General features: G+C 34.1%; 1 protein-coding gene and 1 long non-coding RNA gene across 15 annotated transcripts in view; both read left to right on the forward strand.

The window, feature by feature from the left end:
• Positions 1 to 386: 386 nt before the first annotated feature.
• The window catches only part of LOC145164618 (transcription elongation factor SPT4 homolog 1-like), a 34,329-nt gene continuing 10,011 nt past the window's right edge, over positions 387 to 24,704 (forward strand). For 4 of the 14 annotated variants that reach the window (XM_079083379.1, XM_079083352.1, XM_079083373.1 and 1 more), the window contains exons 1-4: positions 387 to 593; positions 737 to 828; positions 964 to 1,025; positions 4,806 to 4,857. In XM_079083379.1, the coding sequence (XP_078939505.1) occupies positions 558 to 593; positions 737 to 828; positions 964 to 1,025; positions 4,806 to 4,857 (242 nt within the window). In that variant the 5' untranslated portion in view covers positions 387 to 557. Of the gene's footprint in view, positions 594 to 736; positions 829 to 963; positions 1,026 to 4,801; positions 4,858 to 4,951; positions 8,712 to 11,623; positions 11,944 to 24,704 lie in introns of those variants that run through there. The other 10 variants (XM_079083347.1, XM_079083357.1, XM_079083362.1 and 7 more) reach the window with 8 other exon arrangements.
• LOC145108586 (uncharacterized) lies at positions 9,377 to 9,796 on the forward strand. Its single transcript, XR_013708407.1, has 2 exons — positions 9,377 to 9,409; positions 9,503 to 9,796. It is a non-coding gene; the product is annotated as an uncharacterized LOC145108586 (long non-coding RNA).

The raw sequence follows: 24,704 nt of genomic DNA on the forward strand, positions 1-24,704 counted from the left end.
CAAAATCATTTTTTTTATCAAATATCTATATATGCGAAATATAGATCGGATATTCATAATAATGTATTATATATCAGTTTTAACTAATCATTATAAAACTTACGAAAAAAACTTCCATCTTTGTAAATTAAATTTTTTTTTTCAAATCTTTGATTAGTTATTACAATTTGTAATTATTTTATAAGTATTTTTTTTCCTTTAATCGGTTATTTCTCGGGATTTAAACTTAATGTACCATGTAATTGTATTGAAAAATGAAAAACACCCAATTATATTTGTTGTCAAAACTCAAATGTAGTCAACGTAGGGATATAGGTTACAATTGAATTGTTAGGCTAGATAATAAAAGCTAGTTTTAATATTCATTTACTTCGCCCACCAACCTCTTTAATTTAGCTATATTTTTTTTCACCCTCCTCTTTGCCTATAAACTTTCACTGCTCTCTACGTATATCATTCAATCCACCGGCGTCTTTCAAGAAAGCGCCGGACAAAGAGAGGTAAAGGATGACGAGCGCCGCGCAAATTCCGACGAGCTTCGGCCATGAACTTCGAGAATGTCTTCGTTGCCGCTGGTGAAAACGCACAATCAGGTTCGCTACTCATTTTCCCTAACATCGTTGATCTATTAGCCCTAAAATTCCATCTAAGGTTTTGTATTACCGATTTTGGTTTGTTTTGAGGTTAACCATTTGTACTTTGTAATTTTGAGCCATTTGCATTTTTTGAGCTGTAGTTTCGAGAATCACGAAGTGAGAACTGTAGTTTGTTCAAGATGGAGGAGGATCATGAACGTGTCACGGATTGCACTACCCCTAATTTAACAGGGTAATGATTTACACCCTAAAAAGCATAGTCCGAATAGCATTTTTTGGGTTCTGTATAAAATTATCCAACTTTTTAGTTCCTTGACTCAAGTCTAGAAGAATTTTTTTTTGTTGACCTGAGATTTCTGGTTTGCAGGCAAATTAATATTTTCCTGGTTGCTACACAGTACACACTTGCAGTCTCAGAAGCCCTATCAGGTTCTCAACTCCAAAGTCCAAACAATCTTTGCTTTTGGCTTTTACCAAAATATATTATATTTTATGTTACATGCAAGAAATATCAATGTGATTTCATTAATTTGTTTCTTATAACATCCTACTTTCATTGTGCTTTGAAAAATCTATTATCATCCAAATACAAAGCAATATTTTACATTGCTATAATTGTATAAAACCAACAAATAAGAAAAAAAAATTGCAAAATTAGAAAAACAATCTTTGCTTCTGACTATAACTAAATAGCAGCATACTTCCATTGTCTTGTTTATTTTTACATCCTACTTCCTATTACTAACTACATTATTGTACTTAAAAAAATCAGCCTCATGAAAACTTTATATTCCCAGAGGAATGGAAACGCAAATACAAACCAAATTTCATTGCTATAAATATAATTGGATGGAGTATTCAGTATAATGTCGTAATAAGAAAACAAATTGGAAGCATAATTCATAAAGAATTTTTTTGAAGGTAGGATTGATTTTGAAATTCTACACACGATTTTGAAGTTTCTGCCTTCGTTTTGAAGCTCTGCACACACGATTTTTAATCCCCTGGATTCCATTTTTGTTTGGCTATCTTTGTCAAAATTATTAGCAATAATATTTTTTCCAATGCCATACGCATAATGATGAAGAACTGAAATTAGGATTTAATGAAATTGAACGAATACAAAGAAGAATTGTACGAAAGATTATGAAAATTAAACACAATCAAGAGATTGTTCCAGGGGAAACCCCTCTCTCACAGCCATAAGACTTGAGCCTATACAAGAGTATCACTATTACCAAAATATCTCCATGCCTCCAAATGAAATCATTCCTACCTATTTATTACTCTCTCTCTCTCTCTCTCTCTCTCTCTCTCTCTCTCTCTCTCTCTCTAACAGATCTTAGCCATTTTCCATATTTACCCTTATTACTTCTTCCAGAACCAGAATAATCCTGTAGCAGCTTTGATTCATTTACCCTAAACACAAGATGTCTATCTCTCATTTTCATATTATTGATCCCCTGAAAGTCCATAGCTAGAAACCCGGGTGCCAAAACTAATGTCTTCATCACATCTGAACAACTACCCATTTGAATGTTTGAATTCATGTATTGTTCAATAATCAACGCCACAAGTCTCTTACAGAATGTGATTTTAACCCCACTAAACACAAAGCCAGGTACCTCTAAAGCAATTACTCTCTGTGGGTGAACTAAAATGTGGGTAGCCCTATTAACTACAAGAATTACCACAATGACCATTGTAATATCACAATTGATTCCTTTTAATTTCACAGTTTTACCTTTTGATTGAGAATTAGCCACAACTCCAAAGAACTCCAAAATTTGACACGATCCAATAGAAGCTTTCCTTGACAATTGACCAGTTAGTACCTGATTAGCATCCCACGAATAGTGATTGCAGTCTTCTTTGTATTTATGACATTTGTGAGACAAGCCGATTTGAGGACCACCGTGAAAACTTAGGTCCTTCTTCTTCCGTTCCTAACATTCTGCGCGACTTGGGGACGGAGATGGCAGTTGATTAGGATAAACGTCGTTATTTTCATTCCAATTAACAATGCGTTGATTAGAGGCCTGATTAACTAGTGGGCTTATAATTTGTTTGCTAGTTAAAAGTTAAAACCAAGTCCATATTTCCATTCAACAATTGTGAGCCCCATGAATCAATTGCAGCCCAATTGTCATTTTCAAGCCCATTGGAAGGGTAACTTAGATAACCCTATTCTAAACGGTTGTTAAACGGAGCCGCTTTCTCCCATGTGCTCCGTTGATGCTCTGTCAGCCTCTCGACATGGAAATCCGTTGCACGCTGCTCTTCTATCACCGATTTTTCTGCTCCCGGAACTTCCCCACCGGAATTCTCCCCGTCACGGAGGATTAAGCTCAAAAACTTGTTTGGTTTTTCCTGTTTCAGACCTGTACCCTTGACACTAGTCTCGAACCATGGAGGTGGTGATGGTGGTATCAGAAACGGCGGTGGTGTTTTGGAATCCTGTTCCAACTCTGTGTCAAGGCAGTCCTGATCGTCATCACCCAAAGCCAATGGAGATGTTGAATCCTGTTACGCTTAATTGGAGACGACGAAGAAGAGAGTTAGGAGAAGTACCATTAATCTTGAAGTGGAGATTCGTGTTCTGAATCTGCTCTTGGTAAGCAATCTTCTTCACTGTTCCTGGCAAGCTCTCCACCACCTCTGATGATTTCGGGATGGAATTGTCATCCGATAAACACTCGGAACACTTGATCATCGGTTCAGAAGTGACTAGAGAAGTATCAAAGCCATTGAACTCTGCTAATTTCTTATTCTTCACTGCCCATGGAAAACGCTCCACCTCTTGTGATGTATTCAGAGTGGAATTGCCGAAACACACAAAACCCTCACTCATAGGAACATGAGCCACAGGTTCTAGTAACGGGAGAAACACACAAAACCCTCACTCATAGGATCATAGGAACATGGGTGACACCCTCACTCATAGGAACATGGGTGACCGAAGAAGTACAGACGTATCCCTAGGAGCATCAATGGGTGACCGAAGAAGTACAGACGTATCCCTAGGAGCATCATCAGCCACGGGTTCTAGTAACGTCACGGGAGAAACACACAAAACCCTCACTCATAGGAATTGAATCTGAAATTCCAGAAAAAGTATCCCTAGGAGCATCATCGGCCACAGGTTCTAGTAACGTCACGATCGAATCTGGAAAAAACTCAGGATCCGGTTGCTTCATCCAAGTCAACATCACATTTCGGAATGCTATTTCTTCTTCCCGTTCACGAGCCATCATTTTGTGAACATTAAACATAATTTTAAATCAACTTACTGAAAAGTGATGTTGTATAGAAAGATTGATTTAAATCAACTGATCATAGTTAACATTAAACATAATTTTAAAATAAATAAAAAATGTGGACCTTATCAACTTACTGTTATAAAGTAGAGTAAGGCGGATATAGGACCCTTCTTTCACAACATTCTTTTAATGTTCATCATAATCCTTTCCTGTTGAAACCACTACTTCTCTAATGCCTTAAAAATGCTGTCTTTTCTGATTTCTTAACGATTAATAGTAACAAAATCAATTAACTTTTCAATTTTTAGGGTTCTTCAAGATTTTATGTTTCCCTTGTGTTTTCTTTGTTATGCACATCAATGGTTGATTGCATGGTAGTTACACATGCGTTTGTTTAATCTTTCAGAAACATAGCTACAGTTTATGCCAAATATGTATAATTTTTGGGTTAATCTCATAAAAGGCATTATATTTTCTCTTTTTTCCGGATTAAACCTCGTCTTTATTCTTTTAATGAAAAAGACATTGCATTTTTTCATATTTCCGATATGGCCCTTTTAGTCATTTTTCTCTAAAAAAAGTTGTAAAATATGAGGGTTTTTTTTTTCTGGAAAAATTAAAAAAGTTGAGGATATATTTGAAAACATTTAGAAGGTTGAGAGTTTTTTCATAAAAAATGAAAAAATATAAGGTTTATTTCATGAAAAAATTAAAGATGAGGTTTAATCTGGAAAAAAAACACAAAATCTAAGGTTTTTTTTTATGAGATTAACCCCAACGTTTTTTAATATTCATTGTTTTTATGGTGGCATATTGCATTGACCTCATTTATCCCTAACATAAACTCAGATTTGTTGTTGGATAGGGATATTCTAATTTCATGAAACTATAAATTGGTTTATAATCAAATTTATTTATTTATTTATTTTTAAATCTTGCATACAGTCAGATTTGGAAAGCTACCTTCGATTTGTTTGTCAACTCTTCCTTTCTCATATCAGGTAAGCCTTACCTCTGCCTTTGTATCTCAGTAATTAGATTTTCAAAGTTCATTTGCTTTTGGTAAAAATTTTTGATGCTTAAAAATCAATCAAGAGGACCGGAGGACATGATCAATGACACTGTGGATACATCGGATATATGTACTGGTTTGAAATGTTATTGGTTTGAAAGCTTATTTTAGTTATAAACATGTATTGAAAGGTATAAAAACGGATATATATACAAAATACCAAACATATAGTTGAAAAGTAAATACAAAATAAAATACCAAACATATAATTGAAACTACAATAATATATAACTGAATCTCCAAGGGTCAGAATGCTTGTTTGTGGGAACCAAGAAATTAGATATCCAAACAACATCTGGTAGACTCAATTGAATGTATGGAACATCAATTTCATCAATTGAGGAAGAATTACAAGATGCATCTACCTCTGCCTTTGTATCTCAGTAATTAGATTTTCAAAGTTCATTTGCTTTTGGTAAAAATTTTTGATGCCTAAAAATCAATCAAGAGGACCGGAGGACATGATCAATGACACTGTGGATACATCGGATATATGTACTGGTTTGAAATGTTATTGGTTTGAAAGCTTATTTTAGTTATAAACATGTATTGAAAGGTATAAAAACGGATATATATACAAAATACCAAACATATAGTTGAAAAGTAAATACAAAATAAAATACCAAACATATAATTGAAACTACAATAATATATAACTGAATCTCCAAGGGTCAGAATGCTTGTTTGTGGGAACCAAGAAATTAGATATCCAAACAACATCTGGTAGACTCAATTGAATGTATGGAACATCAATTTCATCAATTGAGGAAGAATTACAAGATGCATCTACCTCTGCCTTTGTATCTCAGTAATTAGATTTTCAAAGTTCATTTGCTTTTGGTAAAAATTTTTGATGCCTAAAAATCAATCAAGAGGACCGGAGGACATGATCAATGACACTGTGGATACATCGGATATATGTACTGGTTTGAAATGTTATTGGTTTGAAAGCTTATTTTAGTTATAAACATGTATTGAAAGGTATAAAAACGGATATATATACAAAATACCAAACATATAGTTGAAAAGTAAATACAAAATAAAATACCAAACATATAATTGAAACTACAATAATATATAACTGAATCTCCAAGGGTCAGAATGCTTGTTTGTGGGAACCAAGAAATTAGATATCCAAACAACATCTGGTAGACTCAATTGAATGTATGGAACATCAATTTCATCAATTGAGGAAGAATTACAAGATGCATCTACCTCTGCCTTTGTATCTCAGTAATTAGATTTTCAAAGTTCATTTGCTTTTGGTAAAAATTTTTGATGCCTAAAAATCAATCAAGAGGACCGGAGGACATGATCAATGACACTGTGGATACATCGGATATATGTACTGGTTTGAAATGTTATTGGTTTGAAAGCTTATTTTAGTTATAAACATGTATTGAAAGGTATAAAAACGGATATATATACAAAATACCAAACATATAGTTGAAAAGTAAATACAAAATAAAATACCAAACATATAATTGAAACTACAATAATATATAACTGAATCTCCAAGGGTCAGAATGCTTGTTTGTGGGAACCAAGAAATTAGATATCCAAACAACATCTGGTAGACTCAATTGAATGTATGGAACATCAATTTCATCAATTGAGGAAGAATTACAAGATGCATCTACCTCTGCCTTTGTATCTCAGTAATTAGATTTTCAAAGTTCATTTGCTTTTGGTAAAAATTTTTGATGCCTAAAAATCAATCAAGAGGACCGGAGGACATGATCAATGACACTGTGGATACATCGGATATATGTACTGGTTTGAAATGTTATTGGTTTGAAAGCTTATTTTAGTTATAAACATGTATTGAAAGGTATAAAAACGGATATATATACAAAATACCAAACATATAGTTGAAAAGTAAATACAAAATAAAATACCAAACATATAATTGAAACTACAATAATATATAACTGAATCTCCAAGGGTCAGAATGCTTGTTTGTGGGAACCAAGAAATTAGATATCCAAACAACATCTGGTAGACTCAATTGAATGTATGGAACATCAATTTCATCAATTGAGGAAGAATTACAAGATGCATCTACCTCTGCCTTTGTATCTCAGTAATTAGATTTTCAAAGTTCATTTGCTTTTGGTAAAAATTTTTGATGCCTAAAAATCAATCAAGAGGACCGGAGGACATGATCAATGACACTGTGGATACATCGGATATATGTACTGGTTTGAAATGTTATTGGTTTGAAAGCTTATTTTAGTTATAAACATGTATTGAAAGGTATAAAAACGGATATATATACAAAATACCAAACATATAGTTGAAAAGTAAATACAAAATAAAATACCAAACATATAATTGAAACTACAATAATATATAACTGAATCTCCAAGGGTCAGAATGCTTGTTTGTGGGAACCAAGAAATTAGATATCCAAACAACATCTGGTAGACTCAATTGAATGTATGGAACATCAATTTCATCAATTGAGGAAGAATTACAAGATGCATCTACCTCTGCCTTTGTATCTCAGTAATTAGATTTTCAAAGTTCATTTGCTTTTGGTAAAAATTTTTGATGCCTAAAAATCAATCAAGAGGACCGGAGGACATGATCAATGACACTGTGGATACATCGGATATATGTACTGGTTTGAAATGTTATTGGTTTGAAAGCTTATTTTAGTTATAAACATGTATTGAAAGGTATAAAAACGGATATATATACAAAATACCAAACATATAGTTGAAAAGTAAATACAAAATAAAATACCAAACATATAATTGAAACTACAATAATATATAACTGAATCTCCAAGGGTCAGAATGCTTGTTTGTGGGAACCAAGAAATTAGATATCCAAACAACATCTGGTAGACTCAATTGAATGTATGGAACATCAATTTCATCAATTGAGGAAGAATTACAAGATGCATCTACCTCTGCCTTTGTATCTCAGTAATTAGATTTTCAAAGTTCATTTGCTTTTGGTAAAAATTTTTGATGCCTAAAAATCAATCAAGAGGACCGGAGGACATGATCAATGACACTGTGGATACATCGGATATATGTACTGGTTTGAAATGTTATTGGTTTGAAAGCTTATTTTAGTTATAAACATGTATTGAAAGGTATAAAAACGGATATATATACAAAATACCAAACATATAGTTGAAAAGTAAATACAAAATAAAATACCAAACATATAATTGAAACTACAATAATATATAACTGAATCTCCAAGGGTCAGAATGCTTGTTTGTGGGAACCAAGAAATTAGATATCCAAACAACATCTGGTAGACTCAATTGAATGTATGGAACATCAATTTCATCAATTGAGGAAGAATTACAAGATGCGATGCAGACCAGGTGCAATTGGAAAAGAAAAAAAAGTCGAAATAAGTCGAAATTAGACTAAAAATCAAGGCGTACGCTTCTGAAAAACGCACCGCCTCTACCGATTCATCTACGATTCACCTGGACGAAGCGTACGTCTCATATCCAACCACAGAGGCGGAGGCCCTAGAGCGGCCATGGTCCGCTTCGCCTTAAGGCGCGCCTCAAGGCCTACGCTTCTGACGAGTTTTAAAACGATGATTAATACTAAATGCAAGAATGCGAGATTTGAAAATACACTGACTGTTAATTTCCACGAGGTACGTATTCGTGAGGCATTTTGGAGGGTAAAAGATTACCTTAATTTTGGTCTAAGGGGTGGCGGTAAGTATTTATTTCATCATCACACGCGCGCATATATATATATATATATATATATATATATATATATATATATATATATATATATAATCAGAATGTAAGAAAGATTTATATCAAAAGAATAAAATTATAAATGTATAAAATCAGTTTTTAATTGGTTTTATAATTTATATGATAATTGAAAAATCATTTTTTAAATTATGTAACTAAAACTCCGCTTTTCATGGTAATTATTCCAAAAAATTGAGAAGAAAAACTAGAAACTGTGAAGGAGATCTTTTGAAAACATAAAGAATCCATCCTTAATTAATTTAAGTGAATCTATTAAATGGGAGTTTATGTAATTCCATTTTGTAATTTGCATAAAGAATCAACACTTTAGTGGATACTGAGACTTTTTATATTCAATACTGGAGCATTAATTTGTTTTGATTCAATTGGAATTTAATTGACTAATTAAATTTGTTGTTTCATTTCTAATGAATAATTGACTAGGAAATGAAAATTTATATTTAATATTAGAGAATTAAAGAGATTTGATTCAATAGAAGTTTTTGATATCGGCTTAAATGTGTTTATATTACTTCTTCACTTTTTACCAAATATTTTCCTCTTATTTGATCCGGAATATATATATATATATATATATATATATATATATATATATATATATATATATATATATATATATATATATATACTAATAGGATACTCGCGCGATGCTGAAAGCGGGCTCGACGATTTGTTTCTTTTCATCGGTTACTTTCCGGAAGATCATAGTTAAAAGGTTGTGCGACCATCATTATATTATTGCATCGACGTTAGTTGCATGATTAGTTTTACACGTGCAACGCACTAACGACATGTAATTATCTTCCAGGCATCGATTAGATTAAGACTCAAATACAAAAATATTTTAAGACGTGGACCAAAGTGAAAAATTATTTGAAGATAGGGACCAAAGTGTGAAATGTTTTTGTCTAGGGGATAAAACTGTCAAAAAAATATCGGAGTTTTGAAGATTTATAAGAAAATGACCAAACCTGCCAAAGTTAAATTAGATGTATCAAACACATTTGGTCGGTCACTTGGTCATTATACAATTTATCAAAATCATCGACTTATCACGTAAATTTTTCTTTCTAATAAAGAAACTTTCATAAATTTGAACTTATTCGCACCTGGTCTTTGTACAATTTGTCAAAATCTCGGTTTTCATCGCTACAACTAATATTATTTTATTTATTTATTTATAAATTTTTTGCATTTTTACTGTTGTCTAGTATGCTTTAATATAAGAGTTGCTTCTTATTTAAACTTATCATTTATTTTCCATATTAGGTAAATGTTAATCATATTTAGTAAAATGTAAATATAAAATAACGGATAAACACGATAAATTTTAGATTAAATCCATATATTATAGAAAATCATTATGGGCGTGTTCGGCACGGAGCGTTTGAGATCTTCTAGTTTCTAGCGTTTGACAAAACGCTCCGTTTTGAACAGAAAGTCTCGTTCGGCACTACAAGCTTCTGGTGTTTAGTTTAAACAAAACGCTCCAAATCCAAATGCTACTTCATGTCGTGTTTAACAAAACGCTACAAGCTACAAGCTACGTACTACCCGCTACCAGCTAATTTTTCCGAACACGCCCTATGTCCGCGTCTCGTGTTTTTTTATATTAATATAATCAAAGTTATTAATATCTTTATTACATATCAAAGAATTAATTCAATATGTTTTCATTTTATACATAAAATTAGCATTTGATGTAATAGACATAAGCTAAAGTTATAAAAGTTAATAAACTTGTTACATTTAAAGTAAAATTAAGCCATGACCAATATTATTGACAGATAAACAAAATAGCTTATAAAATCAACATCATGTAATCCATTATATGTAATTTGCGCAACTTCATTAAAATGGAAGACATACTATCTCATTATTTTTATATTTATATTCTATAAACTAATCTTTAAATGTAATTAATTAATTAATATAAAAGATTGAAAATATAACACTTATATTAAATTGTTTATCAAATAATAAAATAAGAAAATTAAGAGTTATTAGTTTTTTTTTTTTTTAAGTTTTATTAGATTTTGATAGGAATAGTGAAATGATGGTGGGAGAGTAGATGAGAGAATATGTAAGGAAAAGTGATATAATAGGTCTCTTCATATATATTAGTAGGACTTTTTACTGCAAACCTAATTAGATTAATAATAATTTTTGTTCATGCATACCTATTTAGTTTTGAGTTTTTTTCAAAACTAAAGACATTATTTTTATGTATTTTAAGTAGTCTAGCAATCAAAATATAATTTGTTTGTCTTTTTTGCCCCTTTCCATCATTTATCTCATACGTTTACGCAACGTTATTATAAATCATGGGTATTTTTAAACTGACAAAAATATATGTTAGTCATAATGGAAAACTTTTGAGCTCTTAATATTTTTTAATATATTTTAATTTTTATTTTATCAGGTTTCATCTAAAAGATTAACAATAACTAAACAAAAAACATATTAGAAACCCAACAATAACATTTACAAAACTCAACTCACCATGTTAACTGTTTTGAAACAACTACAAAGGTCACATGTCTTTTCACTGAAATAAAGATGAACTACAGAGTGATTTTCGCAAAACTTGTTACAAAACGAAAAAAAATACGTATGAAATAAAATTTAAATTATAATAGAGATACCTTGGAACAGATGCATACAAATACACGTGAAAATCATGAAACAAATACATTAAACCCACAAAGTAAGAAAGAAAATTAACTTTATATCACAAAGAAAAAAGAATGAACAGAGTTGATAACATTTTTTCATGAGAAATTCTTCTAAAAATAAGATCTTGAACAATTTTCCATACCAGGAACAACACCCCCCAACCCCTCTCTTCTCTCTCTCCTACCTTCCTCTTCGTATTCTATCAGTTTGCTTCGTTTTTTTTTCTCAAATCTGATAAAGAGTTTAATGGTAGCGTACAAAAAATGAATGTTAGAGGGTACGATATCCTGTGGTGGGACACGGTGGCGGGGTGGCGGAATGTAGTGTTCACATCAGTGGTACACGACATCGGAACGACCGTGGCAATGGTTTCAATCACGATGGTGTAAGAGAAGGAGGCTACTGTGGTGCGTCGGTATATAATCACGATGGTGCAGGATGTGCTACGTCGTTGTCCCTAAAATATAAATTTGTTGTATATTTATCCCTTCCATTATAATACCCCATGTAAATGACATCCATTGTAGTTGATTGTCAAGTAAATATTTCTATCTTATTTAACCATTTTATTAACTATACATATAGGAAGCCAATCGGTATTTATTAAATACATTTAACAATTTATTAGACAAAAAGGGCTTAAGGGAAATTTGGTCAATTGCAAATTGAGTTCAAAATATTTTATATATTGTAGTAGTTTTCCACCTTATATCAGGGGTACTACGTGTGTTTATTTGCTATTAAGAAATGGTAAAACAATTTAATAACCACTAAATAAATAAACCTCTATAGGTTTCTAGTTTCTAGCAAAGTATAAGAAATTTGAATCTTTTGGGATATTATATGTGAAAAAGATGGTTATTTTTACTCTTTGTCTAAATTATATTTTTTTAATGTTATCGAAATACTTTTTTGTATAAAAATATTATTGCAAGTCATAAAAAGTGTTATATATAGAAAATAAATGAGTCAATGATATTCTTTAGTGAAAACAAAAAATATTAGTAATAACTTACACAACATCAAAATGTCAAATGATAGAAAAAAACGCAATGTAAGAAAAACAATGAATTGAGTTATGAATATCCATCACACACTACATAATCCATGTATCTCTTGTCCCTCAAATGTGATAACGATAACACCTTTGTTTTTATTTTCTTCTACAATTTGGTGATCCCATTTAATTTTTTCTACGTTTAAGAGACGAACAACTTGCAAGACGCATGACGGTTAATAAGGGATACCCATTTCTACAATCAATAACAACTCACTACAAATACCTTTCCTTGTATTTTCGAAGGACCCATTGCACTGCTTCCATATCCGGTAATCTGTTTGAGTCTCAATAAAACTGTAGACTATAATGATTAAAGAGGCTCGAAAACCAAAATTAATGTGTATGCGTCTCTCTCTCTCTCTCTCTCTCTCTCTCTCTCTCCATGGGTTGTTCTAAGGGTTGATCTACTAGCTATTGACACTCGTATTTGCTTCACATGGCCATGGCATGGAAGTCAAGCTTGCTTGTTTTTATCCTTCATTTCAATCTGCTGACTTCATACATGCTTAATATAATGTTTTAGGTTAATAATGAAGGCATCTTAGGGACTCAAGAGTGAATTAGAAAATTCTCAAGGAACCATTAATTTACTTAATAATAGCAAATATAATGCCTTAAGCTCTTCTTGACTTTGAAGCTCTTAATCCATTAAGCTCTTGATTTAAGGCTTAATAATATATTGTAGTTTAAATATTAAGTCAGTGGTTGTCCATTAACAATTTAAATTTTGAATTAAAAGAACTAAAATGTCAATTTATCTAAAAAAACTACCAAAGTTTTAATCATGACCCTGAATTTTGTACTTGTACAATTTACATCCCAACCTGTTTTTCCTTTACAAATTTGGTACTTTCAGAAGTTACCAAATACCCCTCAAAAGTTCTTGAATGTATGCATGACCCCTATTTACAATATTTCTTACATTTAGGTTTTATATATTTTATACCCTTTAAACCAAATGTTATGGTATTTTTTTATATATAAATTTTAGTTATTAATTAAAATTCATAATATTATTTATACTTTAATAATCTTTATTTAAATATGAATTTTTTTTATGGTTAAATGGTGAAACCTCTCATGTTGAAGAAAATGTTGAGGTTGAAGCACAAAGTCCATCAGTTAAGCAGACTCACGAGTTGTTGGAAGTATTTGATCTTAAGGGAAAATGTTCATCACCCGAGCAGACTCAGGAGTTGGAATTTCATGATTTAGTTAAGCAGATTCACGACTTGTTAGAAGTATTTGATCTTAAAGGAAAAAAAAAGGTTAATCAACCGAGCAGACTCGGGAGTTGGAATTTCATGATCTAGGAAAAGATCCAGTATCTAAGGGACAAAAGAATCAAGAACTTCCTGGTATGTGAGAGCAAGAACCCAATGTAGATAACGATTATGTTTATTTTTGTTAGGAGGTTTGTCACTGTCTAATAGGCATAAATACATATGTGTGTGTACACACAAACACACACTGACTGTTGATATTAATACTAAATGCAGGAATGCGAGATTTAAAAATACAATGATCGTTATATTACACGGGCTACGTATTTGTGAGACATTGTGGAGGGTAAAAAATTACCTTAATTTTGGTGGAAGGGGTGGCGGTAAGTATTTATTTCATCATCATATATATATATCCGGTAGGAAATGAAAAAAAATAATAATGTAAGAAAGATTTATATCAAAAGGGTTGAACTATAAATATATAATATCAGTTTTTTAACTGATTTTATAATTTATATGATAATTGAGGAAATCATGTTTTGAATTATATAACTAAAAGTCCGTTTTTCTTGGTAATTATTCCATAAATGGAGAAGAAATGTTAGAAACTATAAAGGAGATTTGTTGAAAACATAAAGAACTCATCCTTAATTAAGTGAATCTATTAAATGGGAGTTTAACTGCTTGATTTAAAAAGTCGTTGATTCCATCAATTAAGTATCCACTAAAGTGTTGATTGTTTATGAAAAATTACAAAATGAAACTACAAATTAAATCAAGCAATTAAACTCCCATTTAATAGATTCACTTAATTAAAGATGAGTTCTTTATGTTTTCAACAAATATCCTTTACGGTTTCTATCTTTTCTTCTCCATTTATGGAATAATTACCAAGAAAAATGGACTTTTAGTTATATAATTCAAAACATGATTTCCTCAATTATCATATAAATTATAAAATCTGTTAAAAAACTGATATTATATATTTATAGTTCTACCATTTTGATATAAATCTTTCTAACATTATTATTATTATTTTTTTCATTTCCTACCGGATATATATATATATATATATATATATATATATATATATATATATATATATGATGAAATAAATATTTACCGCTACCCCTTTGACCAAAATTAAGGTAATCTTTTACCCTCCACAATGCCTCACAAATACGTAGCTCGTGTAAATTAACGGTCATTTTATTTTTAAATTTCGCATTCCGGACATTTAGTATTAATATCAACAGTCAGTGTGTGTTTGTATGTACACACACATATTTATTTATGTCTATTAGACAGTGACAAACCTCCTAACAAAAACAAAACAAAATCGTTATCTACATTGGGTTCTTGCTCTGACATACCTGGAAGATCTTGATTCTTTTGTCCCTTAGATACTAGACCTTTTCCTAGATCATGAAATTCCAACTCCCGAGTCTGCTCGGTTGATTAACCTTTTTTTTCCTTCAAGATCAAATACTTCCAACAACTCGTGAGTCTGCTAAACTAAATCATGAAATTCCAACTCCTGAGTCTGCTCGGGTGATGAACCTTTTCCCTTAAGATCAAATACTTCCAACAACTCTTGAGTTTGCTCACCTGATGGACTTTGTGCTTCATCCTTAGCATTTTCTTCAACATGAGAGGTTCCACCATTTAACCATCAAAAGGATTCATATTTAAATAAAGATTATTAAAGTATAAATAATATTAGGAATTATAATTAATATCTAAAATTTATATATAAAAAAAAGTACCATGACATTTAGTTTAAAGGATATAAAATATATAAACCCTATTTGTAAGAAATATTGTAAATAGGAGTCATGCATACACTCAAGAACCTTGAAGGGGTATTTGGTCACTTTTGAAAGTATCAAATTTGTAAAGGAAAAATCGGTTGGGGTGTAAATTGTCAAAGTACAAAATTAAGGGTCATAAGTAAAAATTTGGTAGTTTTTTAGATAAATTGACATTTTAGTCCTTTTAAATCAAAATTTAAACTGTTAATGGACAACCACTGAGTTAATATTTAAACTACAACATATTATTAAACCTTAAACAAAGAGCCTAATGGATTAAAAGCTTCAAATTTCTTTCTTTCTTTCTTTTTTTTTTTTTTTTTTTTTTGTAAAAGTTAAGAAGAGCTTAAGACATTATACATGCTATTATTAAGTAAATTAATGGCTACTTGAGAGTTTTCTAATTCACTTTTGAATCCTTAAGATGCCTTTATTATTAACCTAACACATTATACTAAGCATGTATGAAGTGAGCAGGTTGAAATGAAGTATAAAAAACAAGCTAGCTTGAGTTCCATGTCATGGCCATGTGAAGCAAATATGGGTGTCAATAGCTAGTATATCAACCCTTAGAACAAACCCATGGGCATTGAGAGAGAGAGAGAGAGATACACATTACTTTTGGTTTTCGATCCTCTTTAATCATTTTAGTCTACAGTTTTACTGAGACTCAAACTGATTACTGGATATGGAAGCAGTGGAATCGGTCCTTCGAAGATACAAGGAAATGTATTTGTAGTGGGGTGCTTTTGATTGTAGAAATGGGCATCCCTTATTAACCGTCATGCGTCTTACATGTTGTTTGTCACTTAGACATAGAAAAAATTAAATGGGATCACCAAAAGAAGAAAATAAAAAACAAAGGTGTTATTGTTATCACATTTGAGGGGACAAGAGATACTAGGATTGTATAGTGTGTGATGAATATTCATAACTCAATTAATTACTTTTCTTGCATTGCGTTTTTTTCTATCATTTGACATTTGGATGTTGTGTAAGTAATTGCTAATATTTTTTGTTTTCACTAAAGAATATCATTGACTTATTTGTTTTCTCTTTATAAGGACCAATCTATCTTCGGTCTCATTAGACAGTTACTTATGTATATCATGACCTCAATTGGACTATTTGAATCTACGGTCACTGATCATATCAAGGCTACGAATGATAAAGCAACATATCGTTCTAGCTTGCCTAGCTCCATACCGCAGACCATTGGTCCAGTACCGGAGCCCAAATCTAAGAAAGTCAAGACAACATCCAAAAGGAAGACTCCAACAAAGTCTGCATCCAAAGGAGGCAGACCCTCCAAGAAAAGGAAGAATGTCACTTGAGACCCCAAAGTCACCGAAGACCCGGTGATGATTGAAGACCCGATAGTATCATGGTCTTTTTGGGTTGCTTTCACCAGAGCAATTTGATAGGATGGATAGTTGAGAAAGAGGTTATTTGTGATTTATTAATATATTATAAGAATAATATATTAATTGAGAAATCATATTATTTAATTGGTATTGATCAAGAATTAATTTAGTGATCAAAAGAGACTATTGAATTAAAAGGGATTGATTATGTAAATCAGTGATATATATAATTTGGGCTAATGATCCATGATTGATTAGTAATGGATTAAGTTTATATGAGAGTTTATGAAGTGTTGTTGGATTAAAAGCTAAGTGGATGAATTATGGTTTACAAGTGACCCTTGGAATTCTACATTATAAATGTAACCCCTTAGCTCCAAAATCAGTACACAAGGGTATTCCAAGTAGAAAGCTAGTCGATTTTGGTGCCTCCAAGCTCTCTCTCATTGTCCTCCAATTGTTGGTGGTGTTTGTGACTTATTTGAGACATCACATTTGAGGTGCTAAGCTCTTATAAGGCCAAGTTCTACAAGATACAACAAAATCAGGTTGCAGTTTTTTTGGGTTTTTGGCCAGATTTGGACTAGGCTCATTACCCCAAATTGTTTTGATTCATAAAATTCGATTTTATTGATAAGGTAATGATTATCCACATCCAATTAAATGACGATTGTCAAATTATAAGATAATTACTTGATTTTGTGAAAAACTAATTATTTGTAGAATTTGAATTATCTTGCTATATGAGTGGTATTAGGTAAAATTGGTTAAAGATAAAATTATATGATTATTTTATTAGTGTAAAATTTGATCTAAATGGTTTTGAAGAGTTTCAAAAACTGTCCTCAAGTTTTGGAATTTAAAAAGTCTCATTTATGAAACATTAAGTTCTAAAATCCAAGAGGTTTTGAAGAGTTCAAAATTTGTCCTCAAGTTTTGGAATTTGAGAAGTCTCATTTATGAAAAATTAAATTTTGAACTCTAGAATTTTAAAAGTTTAAAATTCAACCCTTATACTATTATAATATTAAAAGATTAATACTTATATACATATATAAGACAAGTCAGTCTTACTGTTAGTAGACCTCATTCACGAAACTGGTCTATAGGTGGTGTTTAAGGAAGGGACCTATAAATTACCGCCATTGGGTATCCACTCTTACCCACAACACTCTTGACTAGTGGAGGGTTGTTAGCCGAAAAGGTAGGGTAGGACATTAATTCTCATTAAAAAGTATAATGATAATTATAAAAGTAACTAAATGTTTTTCATAAATTCTCAATCTTAGTTACTTTAGGAAAAATGTGAAAATGATGTTATTCTATTAAATTGCACTTTGCACATTGCCAAGTCGTTAGTGGAGCGTGTGTGGTTAACCGTCACACTAATATGGACTAACTGTTGGATTAGATGTCTAAGCCCATAACTATAATTGGTATGTAGTTGACACAATAGTAGCATGGTCTATTTGGGTTGTCTTCAGGAGAGCAATTTGATATGATGAACTTTTGAAAAGAGATTATTTATGATTTATTAATATATTATAAGTTCTAATATATTAATATGAATTCATATGATTTAATTCATATATATATATATATATATATATATATATATATATATATATATATATTAAAGATGACCATCTTTTTGAATAGTGAAGTTGACAACTGTTTGGCAAGAATGGCCCTTGGATGTGTTGTTTGCGTTTTGTTTTTGTACCTGGGTATTTTATGGAAATATTTACATTCTTGTATACACGTGTTGATCATTGTTTGGTTTATCGGCTTTCGGATCCTTCCCACAGCCTCCTTATCCAATGTCACATCCCGATCCTTGTCGGAATCGATCAAGGCGTGATATATTGTTCAAAGTCTCATGACAACTATGTTATATTATGATTAGATTCAATTAAGTACTAAGTATGCAAACAAGATCCACAACATACAAATACAAATCAAAATACGAAAAACAATTATTACATCAAATTTAAATAGTCTTGTGGATTTCTAAGGCACAACCTATTTTTCATCAACTTCATTCTTCAAATCTGCATCATGGGTAAAAACAGTCAACTACGAGAGTTGGTGAGTAATCTAATTTTAGTAGAGAAAATTGTGAAGTTGAAACATTTATAATTTGAAATTTGTTTTCTTTTGAAGTCGGCAAACAATTGTATTTGAGATAACGGTTTATAAATCAAAAATTGATTAACAAATTATAACAACAACAATAAGTCCTCACCCTATATATATATATATATATATATATATATATATATATATATATATATATATATAGGATGGAGCATCTAATCATCATACACACTCAACCACGTGCGATCAATCACCTTAGCGTCCCAAGGCGGGGTGGTCAACTCAATAGCGCTATTATTGTCCATAACGTACCTCAAGAATACGGGCATAGTCATGGAGATTAGACTAAAAATGGTAATGCACTACAAGTACATGTAGCGTAAACAAACAATAGTTATACAATTAATGACTCGCGTATAAATGTCCCAACAATGTCTCAATTGTGATAAAACAATAAAATGAAGTTGGAACATATTAGAACCACATGATACACCCCAAAAGTATTGAAAATTATAAAATATGGGGTAGATTACTCATATTAGTCCCAAAACGAAATGCGTGTGTCGTACGATACACGATTCGGGTCAAAATGGCGTAGAACCTAATATAAATAATAGTTTTGGTTTAGGAACTGCTAAACGAGAATAGAGTATTAATACAAATAATTAGACACATATTCTTATATTAGATGAATTAACAATAATTCATTTTGATTAGAATATTAAGGTATTCATTTGTTAAATGAATTTTAAATTGAATTAATTACTTTGCATAATTAAGGTTCTCGTCGATTTGGATATCCTCGTCGATTTGGATATCCTCGAGAGGAACATGAAGGTTCTCGTCTGCTAAACACTTCTTGAGGTTGGCTATATGAAATACTGGGTGAACTTTCTTAAGCTCTGTTGGTAGATCCAACTCGTAGGCTACTGGTCCGATCCTTTTTATGATCTTAAACGGGCCTACGTACCGTGGTGCCAATTTACCCTTGCGTCCAAATCGAACCACACCTTTCCATGGGGACACTTTTAACATGACCATGTCACCCATGGTAAATTCAAGCGGTTTGCGTCGCTTGTCGGCATAACTCTTTTGTCGGCTACGAGCTGCGAGAAGGTTATCGCGAATCTGAGTGATTTTGTCGGTTGTTTCCTGGATAAGCTCAGGACCAACGATTGGAGAATCCACTGTTGCGCGAATCACATGGGACTCACCAATTTCATGCCAGCAAATAGGAGATCGGCATTTACGGCCATACAATGCCTCAAATGGTGGCATCTTGATGCTAGAATGATAACTGTTATTATAGGAGAATTCCACCAATGGTAAATGAGAGTCCCAGTTTCCTCCGAAATCCAAGACACACGCCCTCAACATATCTTCGAGTGTTTGAATAGTCCTCTCAGATTGACCATCGGTCTGAGGATGATAGGCGGTACTAAGATCGAGGCGGGTTCCCATGGCTGTTTGAAGTGATTGCCAAAACCGAGAGAGAAATCTCCCATCACGATCTGAAATGATGCTGAGAGGAATGCCATGCCGACTAACTATCTCGTTGATGTAAATCCAAGCAAGTTTTTCGACTTTGAAATTTTCACGGATGGGAAGGAAATGAGCGGATTTGGTCAAACGGTCAATGATTATCCAAATGTTGTCGCGTCCTTTTGTGGTACGGGGAAGTTTGGTTACGAAATCCATGGCGATCGCTTCCCATTTCCACCTGGGGATTTCTGGTTGGACCAATAGTCCAGAGGGTCGTTGATGTTCTACTTTGACCCTGGAACATGTAAGACATTTGGCCACGAATAAAGCAATATCCTTTTTCATTCCCGACCACCAATAATTGGTTCTCAGGCCATGATACATCTTGTCAGTGCCCGGATGAATGGAATATCGGGTTTTATGGATTTCTTCCATCAGGAATATACGAAGATTGTCACGATCTGGGATCCAGATGCGATCTTGATAATAGAAAATATCATCAGATTTAGTTTCCAACTCCCCATCAATTCCCGTGGGCATGTCATTTTCGGTAATTGCCGAGTGTTGGGCTCTTCGAATTCGGTCGCTGAGATTGGACAAGATAGGAGAACATATTAGATGAAATGCATGGGCATGTTCTTTTCGGCTTAACGCGTCGGCTACGACGTTTGCCTTGCCCGGATGATAGCGTATTTCACACTCGTAATCATTTAGGAGCTCGACCCATCGTCTTTGCCTCATATTGAGTTCCTTTTGATTAAGAATATGTTGCAAGCTCTTGTGGTCGGTGAAAATTACGCATTTAGTGCCGTAAAGGTAATGCCTCCAAATTTTAAGAGCGAAAACCACGGCACCGAGCTCCAAATCATGAGTCGTATAATTCCTTTCGTGGATTTTGAGTTGTCGTGATGCGTAAGCTATAACCTTTCCCTTTTGCATCAAAACACAACCTAGACCGAGATTGGAGGCATCGCAGAATACCACGAAATCTTCGGATCCTTCAGGGAGTGTAAGAATCGAAGCGTCACACAAACTTTGTTTAAGGGTTTGGAAAGCGTATTCCTGCTTGGGTCCCCAATCAAATGGTGTACCCTTGCAAGTGAGAGAAGTAAGCGGTAAAGCAATCTTTGAGAAATTTGAAATGAAACGCCGGTAATACCCGGCTAAACCGATGAAGGACCGAATTTCCTTGGGGGTACGTGGGGCTTTCCAATTCTGGACTGCTTCAACTTTTGCGGGATCGACTAAAATACCCTTATCACTTACAATATGACCAAGGAATTGTACCTCATTTAACCAAAACTCGCATTTCGAAAATTTGGCGTAGAGCCGATTTCCTTGCAACGTTTGGAGAGTTAGGCAAATGTGTCTTTCATGCTATGCCTTTGTCTTGGAGTAAATGGGGATGTCATCAATAAAGACGATAACAAAACGGTCGAGATAAGGTTTAAATACCCGATTCATCAAGTCCATGAATACGACAGGGGCATTTGTTAGGCCGAAAGGCATAACAGTGAACTCGTAATGACCATAGCGGGGTCGGAAAGCGGTTTTGGGGATGTCTTCTTCCCGTACTCGAAGTTGGTGATAACCCGAGCGAAGGTCAATTTTTGAGAAGCATGAAGCTCCTTGAAGCTGATCAAAAAGGTCGTCGATCCGAGGTAACGGATATCGGTTCTTGATGGTTAATTTATTTAACTCCCGATAATCGATACACATACGAAACGAACCATCTTTCTTTTTGATGAAGAGAACCGGGGCTCTCCAGGGTGAAGTACTAGGGCGGATAAATCCCTTATCGGTTAATTCTTGGAGCTGACTTGGCAATTCTTGCATCTCGGCTGGAGCCAACCGATATGGAGACTTGGCTATGGGAGTAGCCTCAGGAACAAGATCGATGCGGAACTCTAGCTCACGTACTGGAGGGAGTCCAGATACGTCATCAGGAAAGATGTCGGGAAAGTCTCGTACTATCGGAATATCTTCGATCTTCTTTTCTTTGACCTTTGTTTCCACCACATGGGCTAAGAAAGCCATATATTCTTTTCGTAGATATGATCGAGCTTGAGTACATGACATAAGACTAAGCTTTTTCGAATGAGTCTCGCCATAAATACGAAGACTTTGACCGTCGGCGAGAGGAATACGAATGAACTTATCGTAACATACTATTTCAGCATGGTTTTGGGATAGCCAATCCATTCCTACGATGATGTCGAAGCTACCAAGTTCCATAGGAACTAAATTGACAAAAAATTTATGACCGCAAAAATCGAAAGTGCAATCTTGGATGACTGCATTGAGTGAAACGTATTTTCCATCGGCGACTTCTACGGTAAAGTACTCATCAAGAATCGTGCGAGATGTGTGAAGTGTGGGCTCAAATTCCAAAGACACAAAACTTTTATCGGCACCTGAATCAAAAAGTACTGACGCATAATAGTCATTTATGAGAAACGTACCATTTACGACCTTGTTATCGGTCTTTGCTTGGGTTGCGGTAATGACAAAGGCTCGGCCTTTGGGAGCTGGAACCTGCATTGTTGGATTTGCCTGGGCTTGGGTGTTGATGATATTGACTAGCCTAGGATACGCGTTTCTGAAATGGGTGGGGTCACCACAGTTGAAGCATGTTCCAGTTGGATACCGGGTTTGTGTTTGCTGATTTGAGGGTAGATAGAGTGGTCGCTGAGTTTTTGGTGCACGACATGTGTCCGCCAAGTGGCCATAGCGACCACAATTCGTACAGAGGCGACACGGGCTGGTGGTCATATGGTGATAGTTACAGTGGTTATAGAGGGGGTGAGGTCCGATATACGGCTTTTTATTCGGTTGGGCTTGTGGGGTGACTTGGGTGATAGGAGTACCAGGGGTAATAACAACATGGTTGTGGTGATGACTTTTCCGCTTCTTTTTGTCATGTCGGTGGGAGGACTCGGACTTGACAATTAGGGGGGGTCTCAGGGGTCGGCTTTTCAGTTGACATCTTTGAACCCTTGCGTGGGAGGACACCATCGTTCATATTGTCCTCGTTGAGTTGACCTGCTATTTCAATGGCGGATTCTAGGGTAGATGGCCTGCTGCTGGTCACCGAATCACGGATCTGGCGTGGTAACCCTTTGATGTAGCGGCGTATTGCAATTTTCATAGGTTAAACCATGTGAGGTAGGAGTCTCGAGAGATCATGGAATCTATTGGTGTAGGTCGCGTTGTCGCCTCCCACCTGTTTCAGATTCCAGAATTCATCCTCGAGAGTTTGCAATTCGCTGTCAGGGCAGAACTTCTCCATCATGCGTTCCTTTAGTTTTGACCAGGTCATTCCCAAGGCAACAGCCTCTCCCTTTGCCCGTTTTTCTAGGTTCCACCATGTGAGAGCATGACCTTGTAGGCACCCTGTAGCATGACGGACCATCAGGTCCTCAGGACACTCGCTATGGATGAAAGTACTCTCCATTTCTTCAATCCATGTGAGGAGTGCGGTGGCACCATCGATGCCTTTGAAGTAAGGCGGATTGCAGTTACGAAAGTGCTTGAACGAGCAACGAGGAGTGGTTGCTGGAGCTTGTGGCTGAAGACAATGAAGTTGGGTTGCAATTGTTGGGATGACGTTTGCTACCTCCTTGGCGATAAGGGCAGCTAGCCTTCGGTTGTTGCGAGCAGCGTATGGGGGTCGTAATGCCATCTACGAGAAACACGCATATGGACTTGTGAGTTATTTGTAAATTGATTATGGAAATAAAGTTTTTAGACATTGTTGGGTAAAATAATTGTAAAACACTTGTTAGGCCATGGTTAGGAGTGTTGGGCACCTTTTGGGCTTTCCATGGTTACTAAATGTGAAACATGTAGCACTTGTGTGGGCCAACAAGTGTTTTACAATTATTTTACCCAACAATGTCTAAAAACTTTATTTCCATAATCAATTTACAAATAACTCACAAGTCCATATGCGTGTTTCTCGTAGATGGCATTACGACCCCCATACGCTGCTCGCAACAACCGAAGGCTAGCTGCCCTTATCGCCAAGGAGGTAGCAAACGTCATCCCAACAATTGCAACCCAACTTCATTCTCTTCAGCCACAAGCTCCAGCAACCACTCCTCGTTGCTCGTTCAAGCACTTTCGTAACTGCAATCCGCCTTACTTCAAAGGCATCGATGGTGCCACCGCACTCCTCACATGGATTGAAGAAATGGAGAGTACTTTCATCCATAGCGAGTGTCCTGAGGACCTGATGGTCCGTCATGCTACAGGGTGCCTCCAAGGTCATGCTCTCACATGGTGGAACCTAGAA

Source organism: Lactuca virosa, chromosome 1 (genome assembly GCF_052849685.1).
Source record: "Lactuca virosa cultivar CGN04683 chromosome 1, Lactuca_virosa_CGN04683_v6, whole genome shotgun sequence".
Taxonomy (NCBI): domain Eukaryota; kingdom Viridiplantae; phylum Streptophyta; class Magnoliopsida; order Asterales; family Asteraceae; genus Lactuca; species Lactuca virosa.